Source organism: Gracilinanus agilis, chromosome 3 (assembly GCF_016433145.1).
Source record: "Gracilinanus agilis isolate LMUSP501 chromosome 3, AgileGrace, whole genome shotgun sequence".
NCBI lineage: Eukaryota > Metazoa > Chordata > Mammalia > Didelphimorphia > Didelphidae > Gracilinanus > Gracilinanus agilis.
In genome coordinates, this window is record NC_058132.1 from 294,378,302 (window position 1) to 294,405,587 (window position 27,286).

General features: G+C 36.4%; 1 protein-coding gene across 1 annotated transcript in view; it reads right to left on the reverse strand.

Annotated features, from left to right (window-relative positions):
• HNMT (histamine N-methyltransferase) overlaps nucleotides 1-27,286 on the reverse strand; it is a 53,653-nt gene that overhangs the window by 13,625 nt on the left and 12,742 nt on the right. Inside the window, exons 3-5 of the mRNA XM_044669900.1 lie at nucleotides 6,380-6,487; nucleotides 4,766-4,896; nucleotides 2,223-2,316 (exon numbers count right to left, since the gene is read on the reverse strand). Of these exons, the coding sequence (XP_044525835.1) occupies nucleotides 2,223-2,316; nucleotides 4,766-4,896; nucleotides 6,380-6,487 (333 nt within the window). The remainder of the gene's footprint in view (nucleotides 1-2,222; nucleotides 2,317-4,765; nucleotides 4,897-6,379; nucleotides 6,488-27,286) is intronic.

The window sequence follows — 27,286 nt, forward strand, 5'->3', positions numbered from 1 at the left end:
CTCTTATTCTCTCTCTCTCTCTCTCTCTCTCTCTCTCTCTCTCTCTCTCTCTCTCCCCCCTCTTGTGAAGGGTTCACTCTAAGCATGATCGTTTCATCACTGTGATTACTCTCTCCAATAATCCAGATCTCAACTAATCTACAGTTTAGTAGAAGGTTGTTAAGAGTTGCTATTGCCAAAAAAGCTCATAATATTATGGGCAACCTCATAGGTCTATCAGAATTTAGCAAGGTTGATACTCATATGATATCCATATCATCAGACCCATATTTGAAGCCTTTCTAGTTTGACAGAACCAATAATTACTTAGATCCTGCTTGCATGGCCTTTNCTCTCTCTCTCTCTCTCTCTCTCTCTCTCTCTCTCTCTCTCTCTCTCTCTCTCTCTCTCTCCTTCTGTCTGTCTGTCTCTCTCTCCCTACTTCTCTCCCCTCCTCTCCTATTTTCTCTCTCTCTCTCTCTCTCTCTCTCTCTCTCTCTCTCTCTCCCTCTTGTGAAGGGTTCACTATAAGCATGATTGGTTTCATCACTGTCATTACTCTCTCCAATAATCCAGATCTCAACTAATCTACAGTTTAATAGAAGGTTGTTAAGAGTTGCTATTGCCAAAAAAGCTCATAATATTATGGGCAACCTCATAGGTCTATCAGAATTTAGCAAGGTTGATACTCATATGATATCCATATCATCAGACCCATATTTGAAGCCTTTCCAGTTTGACAGAACCAATAATTACTTAGATCCTGCTTGCATGGCCTTTCAGAACCCAGGGTCCTCTCTCTTCCCATCATGATGAGGCTTTAAAGAAGATGTGAGTGGAAGCTGAGAATGATGCATCACTGAAAATTGAGATTCTTGGTAATCCTGTCCATGGCACTTGAGAAATTTCAGAACCTTTCCATCTGGAAATGTTATTCTTTTACATATATCTAGTAAGAAATTTGTAGATTCAATGCCTCCATTTCTAGGAATTTTTTTTCATGTTCACTTTCTCTTTGCCCCTTGTCTACTTACTTAACTAGTTTAGGTGTCTAAAGTCAGAAAATAAGGGATCAAAGAAGATGCAACAGCATCTCAATGGAATATTACTCCCATTTCAGTTCTCTTTTATTATACTTCCATGCTAGCTTTCTTTAAAAAGTTGCATACATATGTTGGCTAAGCATAGGGTCCAGATCTATAATTTCATTGATAAAAGGAACTCTAAGCCGAGACAATTCCTTTTACTAATGCAAGTCAGCACTTAAAGAGTTGATTAGAGTACCTAGAAGTAAAGGAACTTGTTCAGGGTCTCACAGTCTATGTGTCAGAGGTGGGAACTGAACCCTGATTCCAAGTTTTCCTGATTCCAAGGAGAGCTTTCTATCCACAATACCATGCTATCTCCACATACGTGGCAACAGTATAGAAATATATACTTGGATGGATTCTGAAGCCATTTGAAATTCTTAAGGGTATAATAGCTGGAATTTATATTATGTCTTATAGTTTATAAAGTGCTATACATACATTATCTAATTTAATTTTCATAACAGCCTATGAGTTAAGTACTGGGAGTAAATTATTTCACATCTTACATTTTACATTCATCAGATGGTAAAATGTAGGCCTTGAGTAATTAAGTAATTTTCCCAAATTTTTCCAACTAGAGGATATTGGATGCAGATTTCCAAACCATGTCTCTCCTGGCTTCAGATTCAGTGTTCTTTTCCCTATACTATGTTCTTTTCTCTTAGAAGTACCTATTCAATGGCTTAAGTAAAAGTGTATGTAAAAACGACACTCATTTTTTTTGGTACAGTCAAATAACTGCACTCTGCTTTGTTTGTTCAGCAGCCCTCATTGAAGAGTTCTCAAACTAAAGTCAAGCACTTGAATTGGTCCCACATGGGAAATGTAGGTGGATTTTTAGCCCACTTGAGAGCTCTCAAATTAAGATCTGCCATGAACGGTCTTTCCAATTCCCAAAAGATCAACTAACTGTCTAGCAAAAGCCATCTTCAAGTGACTTAGTATGAAGCTAAATTATATAAACCTTTTACACACACACACACACACACACACAGAGAGAGAGAGAGAGAGAGAGAGAGAGAGAGAGAGAGAGAGAGAGAGAGAGAGAGAGANAGAGAGAGAGAGAGAGAGAGAGAGAGAGAGAGAGAGAGAGAGAGAGATATTCTCACTTATTTGCACTCTTAAATTCAGTTTGGAAGGAGAATAACCTACCTGACACAAGAATAATAAGAATCTTGCCCTTGGTATCCAGGAGACTGTGGAAAAATTTCAGAGTAGCTGGGATATCTTTTACATAATACAGCATCTAGAAATAAGGAAAACGGAAAATGTGAAAACAAAGCAATTAGACTGTAGCAACTGACAGTCTGTCTTTTTGTTTCTTGGAACAAAATGTTCACCAGAGTGTGGTTTCTAAGGTGTGCAAGTTTTTATTAAAAAAAGAGCAAAGTTTGAGGTTCTGAATGTTTCATGGGAACTGAGAGTATTAGACAAAAGGGAATTTGGGGGAAAGGGAGGCACTGGGCTATTCAACTTGAGAATTTTCCAAGGCCACCAAAATCCTTGTGTGTCTTCAACAAAGTAGATAATGATTGATATTTATATAGTGCATGTAGTATATCTTATATATCCGAATTGCACAGAATTATTTCTTCTTCCCCCACACCTTCTTTATGAGACTGGGTCTTGCTGCCTCATCCAGACTGGAAGTTCAGTGGCTACTCAAGGGCTGATCTCAACACTGATGATCAATATGGAAACTAACCTGATTCATTTTTTCTAACCTGGGCCAGTTCTTCTTGCCTTAGATAACCTGTTGATCCCCTGTTCCTAGAGCTCTCCATCCTGATTTTAGCTATAGCGAAGCCATCTTTTCAGCTTTAGACTCCTATAGTTTAACACTCCTGAGTCTAAAAGACCCATCAGCCTTAGCTTCCTCAATGTACCACCATATCCACTATCTCCATCTTACAAATGAGGAGACTGAGGCAGTTTCCTAGTATGGTACATTGGTAGCTAGAAGGTAGTTATACAGAGTAGGGGAACTGGAGTCAGAAAATTCTTGAGTTCAAATTCAACTGCAGAGATTTATGAACTATGTGACCTGGGATAAGTCACTCAACCTCCAGTTAAGTGACTCCATCTATCTCAGTTTCTTCATCTGTAAAATATGAACAATAATAGCACCCCTTTCCCAAGGTTCTTATAAAGGTAAAATGAGGTAATATTTATAAAGCAATAAATTGCTTTGTAAATTCCAAGATTTGATAAAAATACTTGTAGTTACAGTGGTGGGAGGAAGAATTATATGAGAAGAACAGGAATAAATAATAAGGAAGAAGTAGGAAGTAATGGAGAAGGAAAAAGAGGACTGGATATGGAGTTAGAAAATCTAGATTCAAATTAAGACTGTCACTCACTGTCTAATATTGGGCAAAACATTAGTTTCCTCATTTGTAAAACTAGAGGACCAAGCTAGGTATCTTCAAAAACTTCTCCAAATGTCTTCTAAGTCCAGAGGGCTATCAGATCATAGACAAAGAGAATTTAAGTGACTCTCCATGCTCTTACAGCACATCAGTTTCATATTTAGGCTGTGAACCCAAGTTTTCATGTCTCCAAATATCATACTCTCTCATCTTTATACCACAGAACTTCTCAGATATTGGTAGAGCAACCAAACATAAGGAACCTATTCCATGCTTTTTCTGTTTTTTGAAAAATTGTAGTATTTCTGAAAGATAATGGCACCAACACAATAAAATCAGGTTCTATTTCATGGAACACTGCTTCAAAATTAAGCCCTTTGCACTGGATCAACTTTTTGTGCACAGTCACCTCTTTAAATCTTGGGAAAAATGACAGCTTTTGATGGTATTAACAGATTCTCCAGTAAATTGAATTAGGCCCAGCCCAAGGTGATATGTTTGGTTATTGGTTATTATAATTGGTTATATATATATATTTATAATTGTTTATTGGTTATTATAATGTGCAAGCCCATTCAACATGAGTAACTTTGTGCTGATCAATGTAAGAGCAGTAACTGCCATCATTCTGACATTGCTAAAGCACTGTAAACTTAGAGTCGATTTCCTCAGAGGGGATCCTGCCCAGGTGTATTTGAAGACCACTACAGAAGAACCATGGGGCAGCTACTTCTCAGAACTCCTAATTATTACCCTCTCAACTTTTCAGCTCAACATGACCAAAATACTGAGTTAAAATTAGTACAAATTTCAAAGCAGAAATGGTTAAATACAATAACCCAACACAGGCTAGACTAGCTCAGAAGCCTCTTGGACCTTTGCCTTCTAGCCCAAGGGACAGTCTCTTCCACTGACTACTCTTAACCTTCAAACACTAATACAGACAGTCAAAAGAGTAGAATCTAGGTGGGCACATTACCCAGGTAATGAGAATGGCTAAAATAACTGTACCTGAAGAAGTGATAACAGTCTTCCTTAAACCCAACAAGAGCTTTCAGTAAATGATTACAGAGATATGGGAAGCAATCACCCAAGAGAACAGAGACCTTCAAACTTAACATCAGAAGAAAAAAAAAAAACATAGTTACCGATTTTTGCCTTCAGTTAGGATAAATTTAGATCACTGGTAAAATTAAATCTCTGAAGAATTTCACTGTTCTAAGGGTTGAGACATTTGTTATCCTCCATATATTTTTCTGAAAACAAACAAACAAACAAACAGAAAAACTTCTACCTGACAGCATATTATCATAAAAAGATCTGTACCTGAATCATGTGAATAAAGTTCCATTTCTGAAGCTCTTTTTTCTCCATTATTCTACTTTGATATTCAGATGATGTCTCCTGATGCCAAGCAAACTTTACATTCTTGAGGTTTGATGCCGTGGCTACACGCTCTAAAATACAGAGAAGAGGTAGCACACTGTCAATTTCACTTGCAAATGCGGAATCCATTTCCATTTAGAATTTTAATGTAATCAAAGTTACATACATAACAGGTATAAAGCACCTTTTTCTTTTTTTTTTTTTTATATAATCCTGAAGGCCATTGATCTCATCTGAATTGTCTTATAGCATTAAACTTAATTAAGGGCACAAAGAGAGAGATGACAAGAAATAATGATGGGAATTGTGTCCTGGTAAAGATTGTTATTTCCTGGGATGGAACTTATCTTTTTTTCCTTTTTAAAAAAGTTTTATTTATGTGTTTTGTTTCTGCATGACATTTGTAGATTGCCCCCAGATGGGTTTCTTATGAGGAAATAAAACAATTAAACATAGCCACCAATACATGGACCTTATCTGAAAGTGCTTTTAATATTGTACATCTGTACCACTTCCCCACCTCTTTATTTTAAATTATTTTTTAAGTGAACACAAATCAATTTTCTCTCTCTCCAACCCTCTACTCCACTGGAAAAAAAAAAGAGAAAAAACCAAATTCTTTGTAATAAATATGCATAGTCAAGCAAAACAAATTGGTGAATCTTATCAATAGAAAGTCAATTTATTTGATTCAGAGGACACAGTTAAACACACCTTAGATTATACAATTATATAAGATGAAATGGCTCACAGTAGAGGTTAGGGAAGAACAGGACAGAGTTAAAGGTTTTTTGTAAATAAACAACACTTGGAGGTTTTACTATCTATTGCTTAGTTTTCCAGGGACTTGTGCTCACCAGGAAATAGGTTTAATTAGGCTTCTCTCCTAATAGCCTTAGAGCAGAACATATCATAAAAGTCATACTGCAAATGCTTAAGGGGATGAGAAGATATATAATATAGTGCATATAGAGAGTAGGAAAACCAACTCAAATCCTGCTTTTGCTGCTTGACCATGGGCAAGTCATGTAAGATTTCAGTCCTCCAGGCAACTCTCTAAGACTATAAGTTATTTATAAGCTATAGATCTGCAAGAGCAGAGAGGTGGTACATTGGGTAGGGCACAGAGCCTGGAATCAGGAAGTTCAAATCCATCCTCAGACATCTATCAGCTCTGTGACCCTGGGTAAGTCACTTAACTCTGTTTGCCTCAGTTTCCTCATCTGCAAAAATGAACTGGAGATGGAAATGGCAATATTTTATCAGTATCTTTGGCAAGAAAACCCCAGAATGCAGTCAAGGAGAGTTGAAATCACAAGAAAACAACAACTGATCTGTATCCTGGGGAGAATTTCTACTGCAGCAATTCCTCATACATTTCTGGAAAAAAGGGAGAAAGGATAAAAGGAGGTAGAGCAGGAGAAGTCAGAGAAGAAAAAGATCTGTACATGGTCATTCTAGAGAAAGGTATTTTACCTTGATAGCCTGCTCTCTTTCAATTTTTCTAGTTCTTCATCCAGTTCCATTTGCTCCTAACTAGATAAAGTACTGTACCTTTGTATTTGGTGATCTGTTCAGGATTGGGTTCAACTACTTCATTGTTGATGTGACTTTCTGGATACTGAGCTCGAACCTTAGAGATAATCTGAAGGTCAATTTCCCCTGAGAGACAAAGAAGAGGATTAGTGAAATTTGAGGCAAGAAAAAAATTCTAAAGATAATTTGTGTTAACATGTCTGCTTTTTTCTACTTCCTAGAATACTGGTTGTCAAAGGGTGTGCCAGGGACTATGCTAGGAGTTTTTGCTTTGTGAGTTACCAATGATATGGAATTTATACTTGCAACTGCATGCACATGCAAAAGTCTCACAAAATTTGAATGAAATTTGCACTTGTAATTCTATTTCTAAGGCTGGACTGTCTAACGCTCACATCGTATGTCTGGATTCCTCAGAGCCAGGAAAAATGCTGAGCTGTGAGCAACAGCAACAAAAGTTTGAGAACCACTGCATGTTGTACCACTCACAAGAGAAGGATTCCCAGTTAGTGTCACAAGGATACTGGGATGCTAGCCTAAGAACTCTTTACACATTTTCTGTGTCCCAAGTCCTTGATAAGCTGGTGAAGACTATGAATCCCTTTTTAGAATAATTTTTTTAAATGCATAAAGTAAAATAACACAGGAAGACAATGAAAAATAATGATATTGGATACTGAAATAAAGATCAAAGATTTTTCCCAGTTATATATGAAAATTAACCTAGGAGGCTTTATGCTAAATGTATAACTATAACTATTTATTAGTAAAGAAAAAGAAAGAGAGAAATGAGGTTTCCAGCCTTTGTAACTTATTGTAAGATAAGGTTCTGGATTCCAGCCCAATGCAGGGCCCTCCATACCTCAGCTTGCCAGAGATTACAAGTGTGTGAAGTGGAAGTGCAAGGGGATTTGAAATAATAAGATGTACCCTTTGAGCCACTATTCAAAATGAGACCAGGGAAATCCATCTTTAAAATGGAACATATTATATATATATATATATATATAGAGAGAGAGAGAGAGAGAGAGAGAGAGAGAGAGAGAGATACAGGGTAAAGTCTCAAGTCAATGACCTGAGACAAATGTCCAAAGATGTATAGAAAAAACCCTTATTCGCAGGAAAATCCTGATAGAATCAAGCCTCCCTGAAGGGATTATCCTTCAAATGAACATTTTTAAGAAATTGTCTAGGGTTGGAGACAGTGGTTGTCCTTTTGATTAGTTTTACAAAGGATACAAAGAAAGGAGGAGTTCAAGGCTGAATTACCTGGGAGAGGCTGATGTTATACAATGCTACAAGGAAAGGATGGTTCCAGCCAAGAGCTGGACTCCTTGGGAGAGGTCTCTGATACTAAGGGAGAAACTTCTGATACAAAAGAGTACTTCAGGTTTGATTACATCTACTAATTCTATCTAAGCTGAGATCATTGAGTACTTCAAGGTTTACTGTTCAGCCTAAAGCAAGGTCAGTTTGGGACCTCCCTTAAGGCCAGCAAACTTAACTCAACATATTAGGGTTATAAACCAAAATGTTATTCTGAGAATGATACACTCCATGATTCCATCCCATACACAAGCACAATAAGGGCCACCAGGAGAGCTAAGAGAAAGAATCAGACCTAGGAGCCAAGAGAGTGACCCAGTTTCTCGGGCTGGCTTTTCAAACCTAAATTCCTCCAATTGCTAAATGGCCTTCCTATCATCACATCATGTTGTCTTCAGGCTGGCAGACACATGACTCTGTGACTCCCACGATGAGTTCTCCAGGGATTGGACTGGGTTGGAGTCCCCCCCAAATATTTAATTCACCTACTCCCATCCATGTTCATAGAACTCCTAGAATCTCTCCTGGGTTAAGGTCCTATGAATTGTTGTAAGACCAAATTGCAAGTGGACTTGCCTTAGCTCTCTCCAACATGGTAGCAGCTAGTTTGCTACCCAGTTATCTTATTTGACAATACAAACCAGGTTCAAGGGTTTTTAAGCCCATTTTGTTGTGAGGATCTGATTTTATCATTGTCAATTATTCTGCAAGTCTCTCCATCTTCTTCTTTGAAGCTAATCACAGCATTTGTGTGAACCTTTGACTTAAAAGGAGCAACTTGCAGGAGAGCCAGCCCATGCAGAGATGAAGTCAGATAAATGACTGCCCATGTCCTATGATAATTTCTAGGGGAGACAGCTGCAGAGTCTGCAGCTGTCTCCCCTAGAAATTATTGCTGATACTTAAGTTTCTATCATTTGAGTTTCACAGAGATAGAGACAGAACCTGTGTTTTTATTACAAAAGGAACTTAAAAACAACTTTATGTCTTAGTAAGAACTTTAAGATAGAAGGGCAAGGGCTAGGCAAATGAGGTTAAGTGACAGGTCCAGAGTCACACAACTAGGAAGTATCTGAGGCCAAATCTGAACCCAGGTCTTCCCAACTTCAGGTCTAGTACTCTATCCAATGAGCTACCTAGCTGCCCCAATAGAGGAACTTCTTGGTGAGGAAACTCCTCCTATTAATTCAGGGTGTTGCCTTCCCTGAAACTCATTGTCTTAGAAAGCTGGTTAAAGAACTGAAAAGCTTGAGTGACTCCCACAGTGACACAACCAGTATGTCTCTGAGAGGAGACTTGAACTGAGGTCTTTCTAGAGTCAAGGCCAGCTTTCTCTCTATGAAGCCCCAGTCTATGTGTTATGATCTAAGAAGCACAAGGAAGGCTTTTCAACTAAAAACAATCTCTTTTCCCTTATCTTATTGACTAATTTCAAGACACTTTGGGCTTCATGCCTTTAGGATACTCACACTGGTCCTTCTTATTCTGAAAGAGGAAAGAAGAAGACATGCTAGTTTGTGCCAGGCACTCTACTAAGTGCTTTACAAATACTATCTCATTTAATCCTCATAACAATCTTGTGAAGAAGGTGCTATTATTATTCCTATTTTGCTATCCAGGAAACTGAGGAAGACAGAGGTTGTGACTTGTCTAAGACAACACGACTAGTTTGTGCATCTTCAAAAGTCTGAAACTAGATTTGAACTTTAGTTCTTCCTAACTATAGGTCTAATACTCTATCCACTGAGCCATCTAAAATGCAAAAATTATGAAGATTTCTAGTCGTTAATGTCTTGATGTGAATTGATTTACAAGGTTCTTCCCAAAGTGATAGAATACAGAGAGCAAACAGAGAAACAAAGTAGTTTACAGTACTAAAAATATGAAGATTTGTGAGTGCAGGGAAGGTTGTACAGAAAAGTCCATTATTGTAGTCAAGGAGTTAAAATCGGCTAAAATATTTTGAATGGGTTGGACTCTTTGGAAGTCACTCATTGACCTCTCTTCTTCGTCTCTCCTCCCCCAGTCCTTGAGACTTATAGATTTGAGATTTGAAGCTTATAGATTTAGAAGAGGAAAGGATCTTGGAGATTATCTGTTCCAATCTTAGAGATTATCTGTTTCAGGCTCTTTATTCTGGAGAAAAGATAATTGAGGCCCAGAATGTTTTAGTAGAAAGAATAGCAGGTGAAAGAAAAGACTGTGACCTGTATTGTTGGCACAAGTATGCCAGAAATGTTTGCATCATTTAAAAATTATTCTAATCTAAGCATTTCTGCTTAGAAAAAACTAAAGATGGACAGAGCTACCCCGTGACTCAGAAAAACTCAAGCATAGTCATTTAAAAAACAATTTCTCAGGTTCTTGAATTAAACATATTTCACAGTTAAGATTGAGCAAGAGTACACATTTTGGGTAACAGCCCAGGGAACAGCTTGCTTCCTCAAACCAAACACCACTCACTGAAATCTTATGCCACACCCTTGGACAATCATTTCCCTTAAACATTTCAATTCTCCTTTGGCTTCTCCCTTCAGTTTTTTTTTTCCCTTCTAGCTGGTCAAAGCTGAACAAAAGAGATCTATTAACTGAAGTGATCAAAAAGGCTTCTTCATTATGCTAGGTGGATTAATACTCTAATCCATTCGAGGCATGAGAAAAAGCAATCTCTTATATCATACCATAGACAAGTTAAGGCCTGACAATAAATCCAAGATACCTGGATCCAAAGGAAAAAAACAGGCTGGCTCCACTACTAACATTCCCTTCTTTCCTGCTCCCTTTTATTCTTCATTATAAAGGATGGCTCTCTAGAAAGGATGAAAGGATACACTGGGAAATATTGGCACTGGTATACTGATATATATTTAACAACTGCTTCTCCAAGGGGGAAAAAATCTATGTGACACATATTTTTAGATTTAATCTACATCATTAACATTTCCTTCATCACTTTTCTTAAATCTAGACAACCAATAAAACAATAAATCAATTCTTGATTGGTAACATTTGCTGATTTCTGAAGCTCAACTGTTCCCACTGAAAATTTAACAATCATATCTCATTAGCCTATAGGAGTTGGCTTGGGCACCCTGAATACATAAAGGTAATGTAAAAACAATAGATACCAATAAAAAATTGTTTTGAAAAAATCCATGTAATATTCATGGGAAGAAAAAAGAAGTTATTGGATGATAAGAAAACTAGAAACAAGTATGTTCATAGAATGGCTGAATAGTTTTACTTGCCCTATCTTATAAAAATAGCTTAGTCACATTGATCAAATTGGTGGCAGTTAATAGCAAGATGGCAAATCCCTATTCCCAAAGCACCATAAGATGCAATACATTTTGTTTTCTTTTCCTAGAACTTGGAGAGTGCTTGCTTTCACATAAACGAGCTTGATGTTGTCTCTGCATATGTTACAAGATGCAAAGGATCAGAGCCCTTCAACTTCACAGTCAATCACAATGATTTCACTCTATTCTGAGCTTGGTGGTTCCTTCTAGAAATTCATTCCTAGAAAATATATATATGACACATGACTGAGAGATGAAGAATGTTTCTAGATATACCATGACAAAAAAAGCAAAAGAAGCTTTAATTCTAAGAAGTCCTGACCCTAGTGTGTGTGTGTATATATATATATACATATATATATACAGACACGAATTTGATTAGTATTTACTGTTTGTAATAAATGTTTAAGCACTTATGTACTTCATATGGTTTTTAACTTTTTCAACCATTTATCTCCAGTTTTCTCAATGAAATTATCAATATATTAGATATCCTTGAGATACTTCATACCTTTTAGAATCTCTGCCATCTAGCCCAGTGATATATAGATATATATGTAGGTCCATCATAGAGAGCATGAAAAGGGAAAAGTCCCATCATACCATTTTTTAGAAAATGATCCAAGAATCCTAGGAACATAGACTTAAAGTAAGAAAGGGCAGGAATTAAGTTTCCTCATTAACTCTATCTGACTCATCAGGTGATCCTTCTCTATAGCTAATTTGTTTCTCAACCTCCCAACTTTCTCATTCTTGTCTGATATCTCTTTCCATACTTTCATTACTGTTCACTCCAGACTCAATGGCCCCAAATTTCTATTCACCCTTGAAGACACTTTTTTCCACTGCACATTTTTTGGAAGCCCTTTTGCATTGTTAGCAAACTTTCCTTTAGGTAGCATGGTTTCTTCACTGATTCAGCAAGCATTTAAGTGCCTGACTTATAGATAAGGCACTATTCTAGGCATAAAAAGTAAAAAGGCAAAAATGAAACAGTGACCATCCTCAAGGAGTTGACATTCTACTAGGGCAAAACAATGGGTCTCTGGCTATGTCAATGCAAAATATATACTAAATATATAGCAAGTAATTTGGGTGAAAGGATAAGGTATTAACAACTGTGGGACTTAACAAAGATCTCGTTTAAGAGGTGAGATTTGTGTCAAACCCTGGAGGAAGCTAGAGATGCTAAAAGATGGAAGGAGAGAAGGGAAATGCATTCTGGACATGGAAGAAAAGCATAAAATCAGAAGCTAGAATACCATGTATAAGGTACCATATAATAATGAGTACATTTTATTTGAAGCATGAGTGATGAGGAGGAGAGAAATAACAAGGAATCGGTCTGCAAAGATAAGATAGACTAGGGGAGCAGCTGGGTAGCTCAGTGGAGTGAGAGTCAGGCCTAGAGACGGGAGGTCCTAGGTTCAAACCCGGCCTCAGCCACTTCCCAGCTGTGTGACCCTGGGCAAGTCACTTGACCCCCATTGCCTACCCTTGCCACTCTTCCACCTATGAGACAATACACCGAAGTACAAGGGTTTAAAAAAAAAAAAGATAGACTAGAACCAAATTGCAAAGGATTTTAAATGCCAAGTCAAAGAATTTGTACTTTATCTCTAGGAAATAGGAGGCATTTAAGAGAAGCTTCTTGAACAGAGAAGTAGCATGGTCAAGACTGTGCTATTGCTCTGTGGAGCACTAATTGGAAGAGAAGAGTGATAGGGAACTGGAAAACCAAATAGGATGTTAACTTTTCTAAAAAATAAATATTAATAAATGATTAAAAAAAAACAAATAAGAAGCTAAAGTCTCTCCAGGCTAGAGGTTTAGGACCTGTACTAGAATGGTAGTCTTCTAAATGTGCTTTGCACAGTGCCTGGCACAGAGTAGGCATTTGATAAATAATTATTGAATGATTGACTGAATGGAGAGAAAGGAGCACATGCAAAGAATGGTCAGGAGGTTAAATTGTTATGATATGGTAAATATTTAGAAATGGGAGATGTAATAAAGAATAAAGTTCAATGATATGGTGGTAAATTTGTATGATTATTAAAGTATGGTGCAGTAAGATCCTTAACTGAAATAGAGAAGTGAGTAACATGCTACATTGCTTTTGCTTCCTCATATTAATTTAAATTTGGTTTTCACCTAAGAAATTTACTACTCTGGCAGTCTTCTCTATCACCAGCCATAACCCTCTCTCACCTTCCAGGTGACCTGGAGCTAGCAGACCTTGGTTACCATCATCCAACCAACTCTCCTTTGAACTTCATTTTACCCAGTTATTCAAATCCTACATAATTATGGACACAATAATGAAGGCGATTCACTACAAGAAAAACAAAAGAAAAGGAACCATTTGGTGTCTCTCACCATAATTCTTCATGGCAGAAGCCATGATATTTTATGTTGAGTCCAGTGTTCAACATGTTAGTTCTCTTTAAATGATCTATAAAACATACAACCATAATACTGAATCGAAGCATCATTTAAAAAAAAGAAACTAGCAACCACTGATGTAACAATTTTTGGCAATTTTAGAGTAAGTGAAAAAAAGAAATTTGGAAGCATGCAAGCAGACTTTTATTGTTCATTCCTAAGCCATCTGGGTCCCACAGTTCTGAGATCCAAAAAAACTGTGTGCAAGTGGAATCAGTCAATGTATATATGTTGTTGTTGCTTTTTTTTTTTTAATGGAACCATATCCTCCTATCACTTGGCCACTCAATAAACATTAATTGATGACGATTTTGACAATTCTGACTCAAAAATCTGTGACCTTGTTCACACTTTCAGCAAACACAAAAGCCAGCAGTTATTTGGGTGAATAAAAGCCTTATTAAGCAGTGACACATTTGAGTGTTTCCCCTAAAGGAACAAAATCTGCAAAGGTTTACATGACAGATGGAAGGGGTTGCAGAAATAACAATGGTTTGACTATTTTTACAATTCACCATTTCCTCTTTCCTCTCCTCCAACCTTTGGTGAAGAACAAAGCAAATTAAGTCCTACAGAGCGTGCTGTCTAAAAACTAGGAGAATGACATGATTAAGTAACTGGGTTTTTTTTCATGTATCTGTATTTGCCAAATATGTAGAACCACTACAAATACAAGTGTGTATCATAACCGGATCATCTTACAGTATGTCATCCAAGTAGCCACTGTTAATGTTTAACATTCCTCTCCCCCATCCAAATCACTTTGAGTCATAATTTAACCTGTGGTCTTAATTGACTAGGCTAGTTCTTTTATATGTAAATGAATGTCCTGAGGCATTTATAGTCAAATATGTGGCAGCTTGCATTATCAACAATTTGGCATTTAGGCCATTGGAATTATTTAAACTCTCTGGGATAATTACCTTTTAAAGGCTACCATGATGTTCACCATTTAGTTTCTAATTAAACATGTTAAATAAAGGGACAGCTTAGAACAGTAGTTGCTTTGAAGAGCAGTGAATGCCTATGATTTTAAAGGTTATGGGTTCCTAGTTTTAGAGCTGGAATTGACCTTTGGGGATCATTCAATCCAATAGCATCAATCTCAAGAAGAAAGGATGGAGGGACTAGAGGCCACTAATCCATACATAAGGATCATTGTGGACCATGTGTTGATTTAGGCTTAAAATGTAATGTCACTGTGTGACCCTGGGCAAGTCACTTGACCCCCACCCTTACTACTCTTCCACCTAGGAGCCAATACACAGAAGTTAAGGGCTTAAAAATGTAAAAAAATAAAAATAAAAATGTAATGTCATATGTGTTTGATTGTATTGTTATTTATTTTGCTGTTTCCCAAATACATTTTAATCTAGTTTAGGCCTCATTCAGGACCACATGTTTGACATCTGTGTCCAATCCCTTCATATTACATATAAGGATACAGAGGACCAACAAGGTAAAATTACTTAAAATTTATATAGATAGGAAGTTAGTGGTGGAGCAGGGATTTGAACCTCAATCCTCCAACATCAAATCTTTCCATTACAGCAAATGGCAGAGATGTTAGACTAAAGGAAGATTTTTTTTTTTTTTTTTTTTTTTTTAATTTTAAACCCTTAACTTCTGTGTATTGACCCATAGGTGGAAGAATGGTAAGGGTGGGCAATGGGGGTCAAGTGACTTGCCCAGGGTCACACAGCTGGGAAGTGGCTGAGGCCAGGTTTGAACCCAGGACCTCCTGTCTCTAGGTCTGACTCTCACTCCACTGAGCTACCCAGCTGCCCCTAAAGGAAGATTTTTTAAAAGGCCCAGGTGGGGGATGGAGGTGTGGGGGTGTGGGGTTGGCTCTGTAAGGTCAGATGGATTAACTTTGATTCCTGGCAAAATTCTAAAACAAATTTTTTTCAATTTTATTTAATTTATTAATTTAGAATATTTCCTCACGGTTACATAATTCATGTTCTTTCCCTCTTTTGCTCCCACCCCCCTCTGGTAGCCAAGGTACAATTCCACTGGGTTTTACATGTGTCATTGATCAAGACCTATTTTCATATTATTGATACTAGCACTAGGGTGATGTCCAAAACAAAATGTTAAAGGGATGATTAATGAATATGAAGAAAAGGAAGCAATTATCAAAACAGTCAACATGGCTAAATCAAGGGGAGATAGGCATACATACTGGATTATTTACACTTTCTTGAGTCTAAACAATCAACAAAACAGTAAATCAGGCCTCCATTTTTTTTTCCTAAATGCTCACAATGAAAAATTAAAATTGGGATCTCTAAGCATAAAGAGGAAGATGAAGGAAAGCTGGGGAAGAGAGCTATCACTGAAATAGCCTTTTTTTTTTTTAAACCCTTACCTTCCTCCAAGGCCGAAGAGCAATAAGGGCTAGGCAATGGGGGTCAAATGACTTGTCCAGGGTCACACAGCTGGGAAGTGTCTGAGGCCAGATTTGAACACCAAACCTCCCATTTCTAGGCCTGGCTCTCAATCCACTGAGCTACCCAGCTGACCTCTGAAATATCCTCTTGGGGAATCTCATTTCCTTAACTTTTCCTTAAGGGTATTTCTAATTATCTTTGTGATTTGGGCAAATCAATTAGCAAATTCTAATCTAAAAAATGAAAGGTTTTGTCTAAGTGGTATTCTAGATCCCTTCTGGCCCTAAACACCTATTCTGATTTTAGTGTTTATTGGTGTTTCCTAAACAGTGGTTTCTATCTTATTGACCCAACCTTAGGAATGTGATTGAATTGGGAGACTTTGAGTCAGTAGTTTGGCTCTCCTTGACCCTTAGTTTTCTAATTTGTTCAAAATATACCTGGACTAGCATTAACTTCATTTCTTTTGAAATCTTTTGCTAACTTCCTGGGTGTGATGTAAAACCTCAAATTTGTTTTGATTTGCATTTCTCTTATTATGTGGTTTGGGCCATTTTTTCATTTAGTTGTTAATTGTTGGCAGTTCTTTTTTATAACTATTTTCATTTTGTTTGACCACATATATTTGATAAATAAAAATTCCTGTTTTCTCCGTAAAAAAAAAAATACCTGGACTATCTCATAGGTTATTGTGAAGATGAATTATGAAAAAAGTAAATGAAAAATCTTAAAGAGCTATAATAAAAATCCACTATTATTATCATCTTATGGGAAAGGGAGCTCTGGCTCTCAGATTCCATTCATGTAGGCAACTGTTGGTGACAAAAGTCTACCAAAGAAGATGAGCAACTGCTCATTTATAAGAATAGAGTCATAGCATTGCCTGAGGGCGCTGAAAAATTAACTCACTTGCCAAAGGTCACTCAATCAGTATGTGTCAGAGCTAGGCTTCCAAAGCAGCTCTTCCCCATTCTGAGGCCAGCTCGCTATTACTAAGAAATACTGCCTCTCTTTGTTCTTGTTATTATCACCATTAGTTTTTAGATTATAAAGCATCCTGCAAATTAGAAAGATTTATGAATCCATGCTTACTTCATTTCCCCACATCATTTCAAAATGCGTGTGAATTCCTTAAAATTTTTCCTTTTGGGTGGGGGGAAAAGGAGATAATTACTCTATTACATGCTGTATTCAAATGATTCTTTATCTGGTACCCATTACAAAAATCTCTACCTACACTATTCCTAGGATTTGGAAGGTTGTAGCTGGCCAGAGAAAATAATTTAGATTATAAAATGGCACTAGAAGATGTATAATCTGATTCGGCCTACAGTGAAAAATGTATCTGTCTCATATGTAGGTAGTGAGTGTATTCTTTTCTTGATATTTCAGTATTGATGTACTTTTGTCAATGTGGAAGGTTTGCAGCAGAATATTAAAATGCTATAGCGTCCAAGGGGAGGCAACTGTAAATAAACATTCAGTGTCAAAAGAGCATTGACATTTGCTGTTGGATGTCTCTCGGCATTTGGCTCCTAAAAACTTCTGCCTTAAAGTTGTGAAAGTGAATAAAGATGTTGGAATATACCAACTACCAAAATACCTATGGAATGGAAACATTAAGAAAAATTATATAAATGGGTTCGAACACAAGAGAGCAGCTAAATTGGACAGATCAGGCGTACCAAAGAGAAATTATATATTTGTCTGTCTATATATATTATATATAATAAAATATATATGCCTGCATGTGTGTGTATGCTTCAAAAAGCTGTATTTAATCTTCATTTTCAACTTTTAAATGGTACAATTTACACATTAGTTTGTCAATGGAAGCATATACAAAGATCCTGTATGTTTGGAATTGGGGAGATGCCATTTAAAAGTATGTTACAAATTTCCTATGGACATGTGGGGATTGTGAGACTACATTTCCCGTGATTCCAATGGGTTTCCAGTTTCCAGTTTAAGACGTGGGGATGTCAAGCGTCCCCATGCATAGGGCAGTTTAAATTCGGAGAAGGGCCTAGAAAAAGCCTCTTGGTTTTCCTGGGTGGCTGGCTGGCGTACGACAGAGAGAGGATGGGCTCCTGCGGTAAATTTGAAAGACAGTCAAGTGCAATTATATATATTTCACCAACAAGGCCATGGCTATTAAAATATTAATTTCTCTTATACTATCAGTCTTTATCATTTTTAATCGTAACAATCCAGAGAAGATTCTGAAGTATAACTATTTATATTTATTTTAAAATATATTTAAAAAATAAAATTTGGTTTATTACATATACACATAAGAGCATTATATCTATATACATAATGGAAAAGTTAATTTAAAAAATACACAATGCTGTTATAATAGTAGGAACCTCAGCATATATATTTCATACTTACATATATTTAACAAAAAGATAAAGAAACAAGTTAAAGTCCTGAAAAGAACTTTAGAAAAAATCCAGTGTGTAGATCTCTGTTGATTACTGACTAAAAATATAATAGGTACAACAACTCTGAAATATTGTATTTTTTAAGAATCTCAGTGTTCATGTATTCATTTACCTTTAAGGTCTGTGACAACAGATTGGCTGTGTCTTGTCTAAGCTAATTATACTCCATAGTTGTAAATTTTAAAGTCTCTGTGGTCTCCTCTAGCTCTAGCCTTATGGTTACACACACACACACACACAAGTGTCTATCTATCTATCTATATATATATACATTTATTTATTTATATTTATATATATGCATATACATACATATGTATGCCTGTGTGCATTGATGTTACTTGCACCAAAAGACAAAGATAGATGGATATAGATATCTATATAATCTATAGATATACATATTGTCAGATATAGATATTGACATAGACATATGGGTTGTATCAAGAAGAAACTGGTGAATCTGAGCATATTTGTCCTTACAAGTAGATGACTCCATGATTTCAGAGGCACTGGGAAGTTCTCATCCTCCAATAATGGTCCATCCACTGAGAAATGAGTAAAATGTTTCACCATAGTTTTATCCCTTTAGCTTAAGTTTTGGGTCTCAGTTAAAAAATTATTTGTGGTATTAATTGTATAACCCTATCAGTCATTTGGCTGGGTGGTACAGTGGATAGAATGCTGGGCCTGGAGTTAGATCTGGCTTCTTATTAGCCATCTATAATATCGTCCCTTAAAACAAATCACTTAACCTTGTTTGCCTCAGTTTCTTCATCTGTAAAAATGAGCTGGAGACAAATATTCTAGTGTCTCTGCCCTGAAAACCCCAAATGAGATTATATAGAGTTTGCATGTTGAAAAATGACTGAAAATCAGTGAATTACAAAGTAATATGAATAAAAGATCTGAGATTTTGATGGGAAAGAGATATGGAGGGAAGAAATAAGGAAGACATTGGGTGTCTGATTGAAGACAAGGACATGTTGATGAGGTAAACTGGGTACCCCAAAGATTAGCATTGCCTCCTTCTCAATTCTACTTATGACGAGACCTTTTATGTTGTGTATAAGGTCTTTTATGGGTACAGTTAATATATTTTTAAAGAAAAATTCAGAAATACCAAGATATTGTTTTCATAAGCATATTTGTCTAAGAACATTATATTTTCCCCTGGGCATTTCCTTGGCTTCTCAATACCACAGTTGATTTTTTTCATATTGAAATTTTCCCTTTGGTTACTGGGTGTCACAGGACCACGCAACTGCTTTTTTTCCATCCACAATAAAGGGAGGCTTTACCAAAAAGAAGAAAAAAGTTGTCCCACAAAGTGATGATCCTCTGCTTTCCTCATGCAGCTTCTTGGTCATTTAGTGACATAAAACTCTCAAGTCATGTGTCATATGGGCCTCTTGGGCTTAGTGGGAGCCTAACGCCAGAGACACTATATCTTAAAAGACCTACTGAAAAGAGCAGCGTTTCCAAATATAGACGAAAAAGGTTGAGTCCAAAGGAGCTAAATGCCACTGTGTTGCATATTCTTGCTGTGTTGACAAAGTAAATCTCTCTTTTTTTTAACTGTCGACTGACTTGGAAAGACTCATTTTAAACCAATATTGAACCTAAACTAAGAGAGTACCATGTTTGAGCCTGTAATGAGGGTTTTATGACTAAATCTGTAATGGTGGTTGGTAAAGCTGTAAAGCAGTCAGGAAACTAATATGGACTAGTCACAAGCTATAGACAGGAGGTATTAAATGTAGGAATGTCAAATACCCAGTGCCTAAGTCAGCCAAGGGATTGATGTAATTTCCCTTGGTAAGGACTAAACCCCTCAAAGATGGTTTTCTTCAGCCTCTGACCTGGCTGAGGAAGTAACTCCTATTGGTTGGTAGAGAGATTAGACAGGAAAGGAAGTATGGTGCTTCCTGTCTAAACAATAATGGAGTTACTCTGTCTCTCTCTTACAATCTTGAACAGCTGTCACTATTTAGACCTAAGATGAAGGCAGGACGCACTAGTTCTTAAATTAAATTAAGGATTTATTGAATAAATTGGTTTGGGAAAAGGGATGGAGAGTGGTTTAGGAAAACTATGAAACTAGTTTATTACTGCCTTCTAGATCTAAATTCAGGATATTGATAAACTCCTTGCTATGATCTTCAGCTGACCCAAAGGACCAGCCCTGGGACAGAAATAAAATGGTCTCTTTGATAGTAAAGGAATAATTGGTATATCAGATTGATGTTCCTATTTGGTCAGCAATGATCTTTAACCCTGCCTGGCTAGGAAACTAAAATATCCCACATTCCACCTCCCTTGATCCACCCAGTTCCCACACCCAAGGGGTAGAAGGGAAGGTGAGGAGTGAAGGATGAAAAATGAACCTAGCCCTGGGTCTCCAGGCCTTTATATACTCTGGGTCCAACTGCCAGTTGGCACCTCCCAATGACTCATGCCAAGGTCAACATTCCAACCAGGGCAATTGATAGGCTGCCCCAAGAAAATATGACAGTATTATTTTCTATATTACAAGCCATACCTACAGCATTGGGCTACAGCCTAAACAGTGTTTTCCTATTTTCTCTAGCCACCAATATGAAATATATAAATGATATACTGAAGGTAAAAACTTTAGTAGCCAAATGTGGGTTTTGAAGTATTGTGGCTAGGGAAACTACATTCCCCAGCATGCCCCAGGGGCCCCTTCCTCTCTACTTCCTGGTGTGGGATTGGTCTTGAGTGGACCAATCCCATGCTAGGAGAGGGACCACACCCCCTATTTTCTGGCATGGGATTGGTCTCAAATTGGACCAATCCTGTGCAGGGGAGAGGCCATGCCCCCTACTTCCAGGTGCGGATTGGTCTATATAAGGACCAATTCTGCGCCTGGAAGGGGCCTTTGATTCTGAGAAGATTCAGGAGATGGGGGAAGGGGGGGGGTGTTCTAGTTAATTTCAGTTAGGGAACTCCAGTGGTTTTGGTTTCTTTTCTTTGAATAAAGTTTTTAAAAAAGAGATCAGTCAGTTTTTCTTTTAGGTTTTTTTTTTTCTACACATAAAGTATGAAAAAATGCCTATTCAGTTTAATAACAATTTTTGCCTTTAATTTTTAAAAATTTTTTATTAATAATGCTTCTTTAAGCCATATATCCTGTTCTACCATAATGCACAGCAGTGTTTACCGTTACTTCAAGGATCAATGGTTTCAATGATATAGATACAAATAGGTTCCAATCCCAGCTTTCCTGTTTATTATTTATGTGACCTTGAGCAAGTCACAGCTTCTCTAGGACTCAGTTTCATCATCTATAAGCTAAGGAGGTTGATTATTATCCTTTATCTCTAGTTATCTTCCTTATTCATTTCATCCTCACATCCTATGACTTGCCATCTCTTTGAGTTTCAGTCCTTCCATGTTTTACTAGATGGTATTCGTGAGTTGCTGTGTACCAAAAATTAATAGTCTATTGTTCATGTTTCTGGTGATTAATCTTTCCTAATTCACCTAATGATTCTTAAATGACAGATATACAGTTCATTGTAGACACTTTCATTGGACTCACAACAGTTTATATTAAGAAACTGATAAACTCCATTCTAAGATCTGGGGATACAAAAGAAGGGAAACCAGTATCTCTGCCTTTAAGGATTTTCTGTTCTAAAGAAGGAGAAAATTTGAATATAAAAAGGTATATATATATAAGAAAAGTTTAGAGTAGGTAGAAGGTAACAACCTTAGATGACAAGGAACCTGCAGCTAGAAGAAATGGGAAAGGTTACTCTTGGAATATAATGCTTAATCTGTATTTCACTGGAAGCCACAACTGGCAAGGCCCTCAAGAACCCTGGTTACCTTCTTACCACAATGATGTTATCAGAATAGGGTTTCACTAGATATTAAATATAATCAACAAGTTGCGGGGGGGAATAGCTGGGTCAAATAGTAGAACATAATTAAGAAAAATTATTTGTGTACATATAACAATTTTAGGTTCATTTGATATCTTTAAAGATGTCTTTAAATTAAAAATGCTCACAATTAAAAGTACTTTAAGCTTTAAACTATAACTGCTTATTGAAGTAATTTCAGATGGGATCTACAGTAACACTTAATCAAAAGCCTTTCAATGAGTAAGAGCTGATATCTTTCCATTAGGATGAGCACTACTTTTGCTCTTCTCCTGATATAGCTTCATGTTATTAAATCTATTTTTATTTCCTTTAAGATAGAAAGGGTGAGGAGCTGTTCTGTGAAGTTTAAAAGGTATTTGGATGCCTTAGTCAGACTCTAATTCGGCACCACAGCTATGTAGGTGGTAACCAAGTCGAATGAGGAATAGACATGGGAACCTGGGAAGGTTACTTTTCTTTACCTTGCAAAATGAGACCTTTAGCTTGCTTTTGCCCAGAGAACATATTGAGTCCTTGTCATTTACAACTCTCTCCTAGCTTGCTTCTCCTTACTCCCAGATTTCTGGACCTTTGTATGTATTGGACCCATACAAGTTCTAACTCCCCTGACCGTTCTCTTTATCAAGTCTGTCTCACTTTAACAGTATTAGAATTTCTTTTAGTATTAGAGTTTCATCAGTTTTTTTTTTTATAGAAGGATGTCATATTTGAAAGACTTAACCTAAAAGACTTATTCCCTATAAACACACACTGGTCATTACAGAGGTAAAGCCAAGCTTACCTTTTACACTTGCTCAGTCTAATGTCTTACTTTGAGAGATTAGGATTCTGGTCCAGATTCTTCCATTGACTCAAAACCTTGAGCAAATCACTTAAGGAAACTGAGATCTATAGGAGTCATCTTGATCTTTTCTGGGAAGCTAAGTGATGCAATTATAAATTGATACAGGACTTGGAGTCAAGAAGACCGGAGTTCCCACTCATGAAACGGAATTGGATAACAGAATGGATTAGAAACCAGATTTCAACAATTTGCTGTTTACAAAAGACACACCCACAGTGTTAAAATGCAGGGCTTGGACAGAATCTATTATGCTTTGGCTAAAGTAAATAAGGCAGGCACAGTAATAAATATTTTAGCAAAAAAAAAAAAAACAAAAAAAAAACAAAAATAGACCTAATTAAAAGAGATAAGCAGGGAGGCTGCATTTTGACAAAATAAAATAATGTCAAAAATATTTAAAGGCATTCTCAAAAACTTAATTTCTTTGGGAGTTATGAATGAATCCATCCCGTGCTGGAAGACAATTTGGAAGTATGTCCAATGGACTAGAAATCTGTGCATACCCTTTATATCACTACTAGATCTGTATCCCAAAGAGATCATAAAAAATAGGAAAAGATCTACTTGTACAAAAATATTTACAGCAGCTCCTTTTGTAGTGTCTAAGAACTTGACATTGAGAGTATATCCATCAATTGGGAAATGGCTGAAAAGACTGTGGTATATGATGATGATGGAATACTATTGTGCTATAAGAAATGAAAAACAAGATGAATTGGGAAAAAGCTAGAAAGATCTGCATGAACTCATGCTGGGTGAAATAAGCAGAACTAGGAGAACACTGTACATGGGAACAGCAATAATGTACAACGATCAACTGTGAAAGACTGAGCTCCTCTCAGAAAGGCATTGATCCAGGACAATTCTGAAGGACATATGACAAATAATGCTATCCACCTCCAGAGAAAGAACTGTTGGAGTAAGAATCCAGATAAAAGCATATTATTTTTGACATTAGTTCATTTATGTTTTAATTTGGGGGTTTTGGTTTTATATGAGGATTCTCTTATAAGGATGACCAATGTGGAAGTGTTTTGCATGATAATACAAGCATAACTCAGATCAAATTGCTTATCTTCTCTGAAAAGAGGGGAGGGAAGAGGGAGAGAGACAATTTGGATTTCATTTTTGTTTTCAGAATTTCATTTCTGAATTGTCAGAATTAATTTCAGAAAAATGTATGTTGAAAATTATTACATGTAATTGCAAAAATAAAATATTAAAAACAATTTTATTCCTCAGATATGTAGGAAATTGAATCAAATTTATTATATTATTATTTATCATTTATTTATTTAACAGCCGTTCTCCAATTGATAAATGATTAAAGGATATTTCTCACAAGAAAAAATCAAAGCTACCAATAGACATATGAAAAAATGCTCTAGATTACTATTGATTAGAGAAATAGAAATTAAAACATCTCTGAGGCACCACTTCATAACTATTAGAGATACTAATACTAGAGGAGATGTAGGAAAATAGGTACACTAATGAACTGTAACTGGTCCAATCATTCTGGAAAACAATTTTTTTGGAACTACACCTACAGGACTATAAAACTGTCCATACCCCTTGACCTAGCAGTACCACTACTAGATTTGTACCCCAAAGAAAGAAAAGAAAAATGAAAAGGACATATGTGTATAATAATATTAATAGCATTCTTTTTAAGGTGGTGAAGAATTGAAAATTAAGGGGATGCCCATCAATTGGGAAATGGCTAAAAAAGTTGTATATGATTGTGATAGAACACTATTGTGCAATAAGAAATGATGAGAGGGACAATTTTAAGGGGGGCGGGGAAACCTGGGAAGACCTATATGAAGCAAAGTGAATTAAACAGAACCAGAAGATCACTGTACAAAATAAAAGCAACATTGTATGATGAACAACTGTAATAGACTTCACTACTCTCATCAATACAATGATCTGAAAGTTCTGAAGGACTCATTAAAAATGCTATCCTCCTCCAGAAAGAGAATTGGGTGAACTCTTGAGTACAAACTGAAGTATAATTTTCTCCCTTTCTTTCTTTTTCTTGCTTTCTTTTTGTTTCATTGAAAACATAAGGAAGTATGTTTTGCACGAGTTTGCATGTACAATGGTTACCACTTCATTTGCCTTCTCAGTGGGTGGGAGAGGGACTTGAGAGAGGGAGAAAATTTGGAACTCAAAACCTTTTTTTAATGTTAAAAAAAGTATATATATCAAATCTGGCCTCAGACACTTCCCAGCTGTGTGACCCTGGGCAAGTCACTTGACCCCCACTGCCCACCCTTACCACTCTTCCACCAAGGAGCCAATACACAGAAGTTAAGGGTTTAAAAAAAATAAAATAAAGTATATATATATATATGTATATATATATACATATATATATATATAAAATAGGAAAAAGAACTGGATTCAAACCCTGCCTCTTATATACTTACTAGCTGTGTGATCCTGGGCAAGTCATTTAATCTCTTTGTGGCTCTGTTTCACATTTATAAAATGGAGATAACAATAGCAACTGCCTCATAGAGTTGTGAGGATCAAATGAGTCAACACATATAAAGCATTTTGTAAGCCTTAATGTGATATATGTAAATGCTAGTTATATTACTATTATTGTTATTATTATTTTTAAATTAAAGATGGTAGATGAACTTCTTTTGAAGTTCTAAAATTACATGAACTATAGAAGGTGAAAAATTACAATGTGTATTTGAAATAACTTAAGACGTCAACCTTAATTTTCTTATATACTAGCCAAAAAAAAAAAAAAGCTATTGTATACAGAGGCTATGTGGTGAAACTGGGTTTGAACTCATAGATTAGAATCCCATGTCTGCCTTTATTATTGGTGTGACTTTGGGCAAGTCACTTAATCTTTCCAGGCCACAGTTTCCTCATCTATAAAATGAGGGGGTCAGACTATAGGGCTTTTAGCTGTAGATTTTTGATGTTAAAATTTTCTGTGATCCTGTCTATATACATAAATATATGGATTATGCTACAGCATTGGGCTCAGTCCCACAATAGGTTAATAAAAGCCAGCAGAAATCTGATTATGGTAAATTCATCTGAGTTATACCTCAGCCCATTCCTTATAAAGCCCTGTAGCAGTTGGACATAAGCAGGGAGCAGCAGGGCAGATAATGTGGTTCTCCCTAAAGCAGAGCCTAGAGCTAGGAGAAACCATAAGCCATTATCCCCTTCTGGGATTTTCCTTCTGGGCATAAGTTTATATAGAGTAAAATTATAGCATTTGACCCCCTCCCAGGAAGGCTATAGGCTTTTTCCTCCCCTCTCTCTTTAAACTTCTAGCACTTGGATAGTATTTATTAAAAAGTGAATAATAATGAGGTTGCACAGGGCAATTTTATGTTAGGAAATAGGGCTGTCAGAAAAAGCATGGAAGGAGATATAGGCAGATGAAATAAAAAAAATCTATATCTCAAATGTGCTATTGAAATTAAAATAAAATGAATAATTTTAAATGGAATAAATTCTGAATAATAATAATAATAAAAGATATTTTGTTTCAACTGGACTTCATACTTCCTAGTTTGGGGCCAATAAATCCAGCACATTTTAAGCTCAGGTTGAAGATTTATTTCCCTTCTGATCTATTACCTTTGTTTTTCTTCCTACATAGACAAAAGGAATGGGCTTTGCACACCTTGCTACATTAGAAAGTATAATCTATGGGCCACAGTACCTGCTTATCAGTAGTGTTTTATTGATGGGAGAGATTACTTGAAGGCCACAGAAAAAGGTTATCATTGATTTCCTTTCTTTTGGATTGCTCCAGGCTCTAAGACTTCCACAAAGAGTGGCTGAACACCTTTTTAGAAAGTCTGGCTGTTTCTCTCAACTGGCCCATCTATTTTGATTCTATCAAAGTATGGTTGACCATCTGATAGTTTTTTAAGTTCTTAAAATAAGAAGTCTTTCTAATTCTTGGGAAACTTTCCCTTAAGACAACAAACAGATTAAAAATCCTGGCAAAAGGGATTTTTCTCAGATCTCTCTGGTTTAAGAGGTGTCCAAATTTTTGCAATTATGTACAAAATCATGACTAATTATGAGAGGTCATCCATGTTGCCCCATGCATTTAACAGTTTTAATCTAACCTGAGTATATATAGCTTAGAGTTCCACTTGAATATAGTTGCTATCAACTGCATTTTCAAAACTTTTCTGATTGACTTTTTTTTTCTTGTATGTTTCATAAATCTGCAAATGTGAGATGCTCAATAAACACGTGTAGTTACTG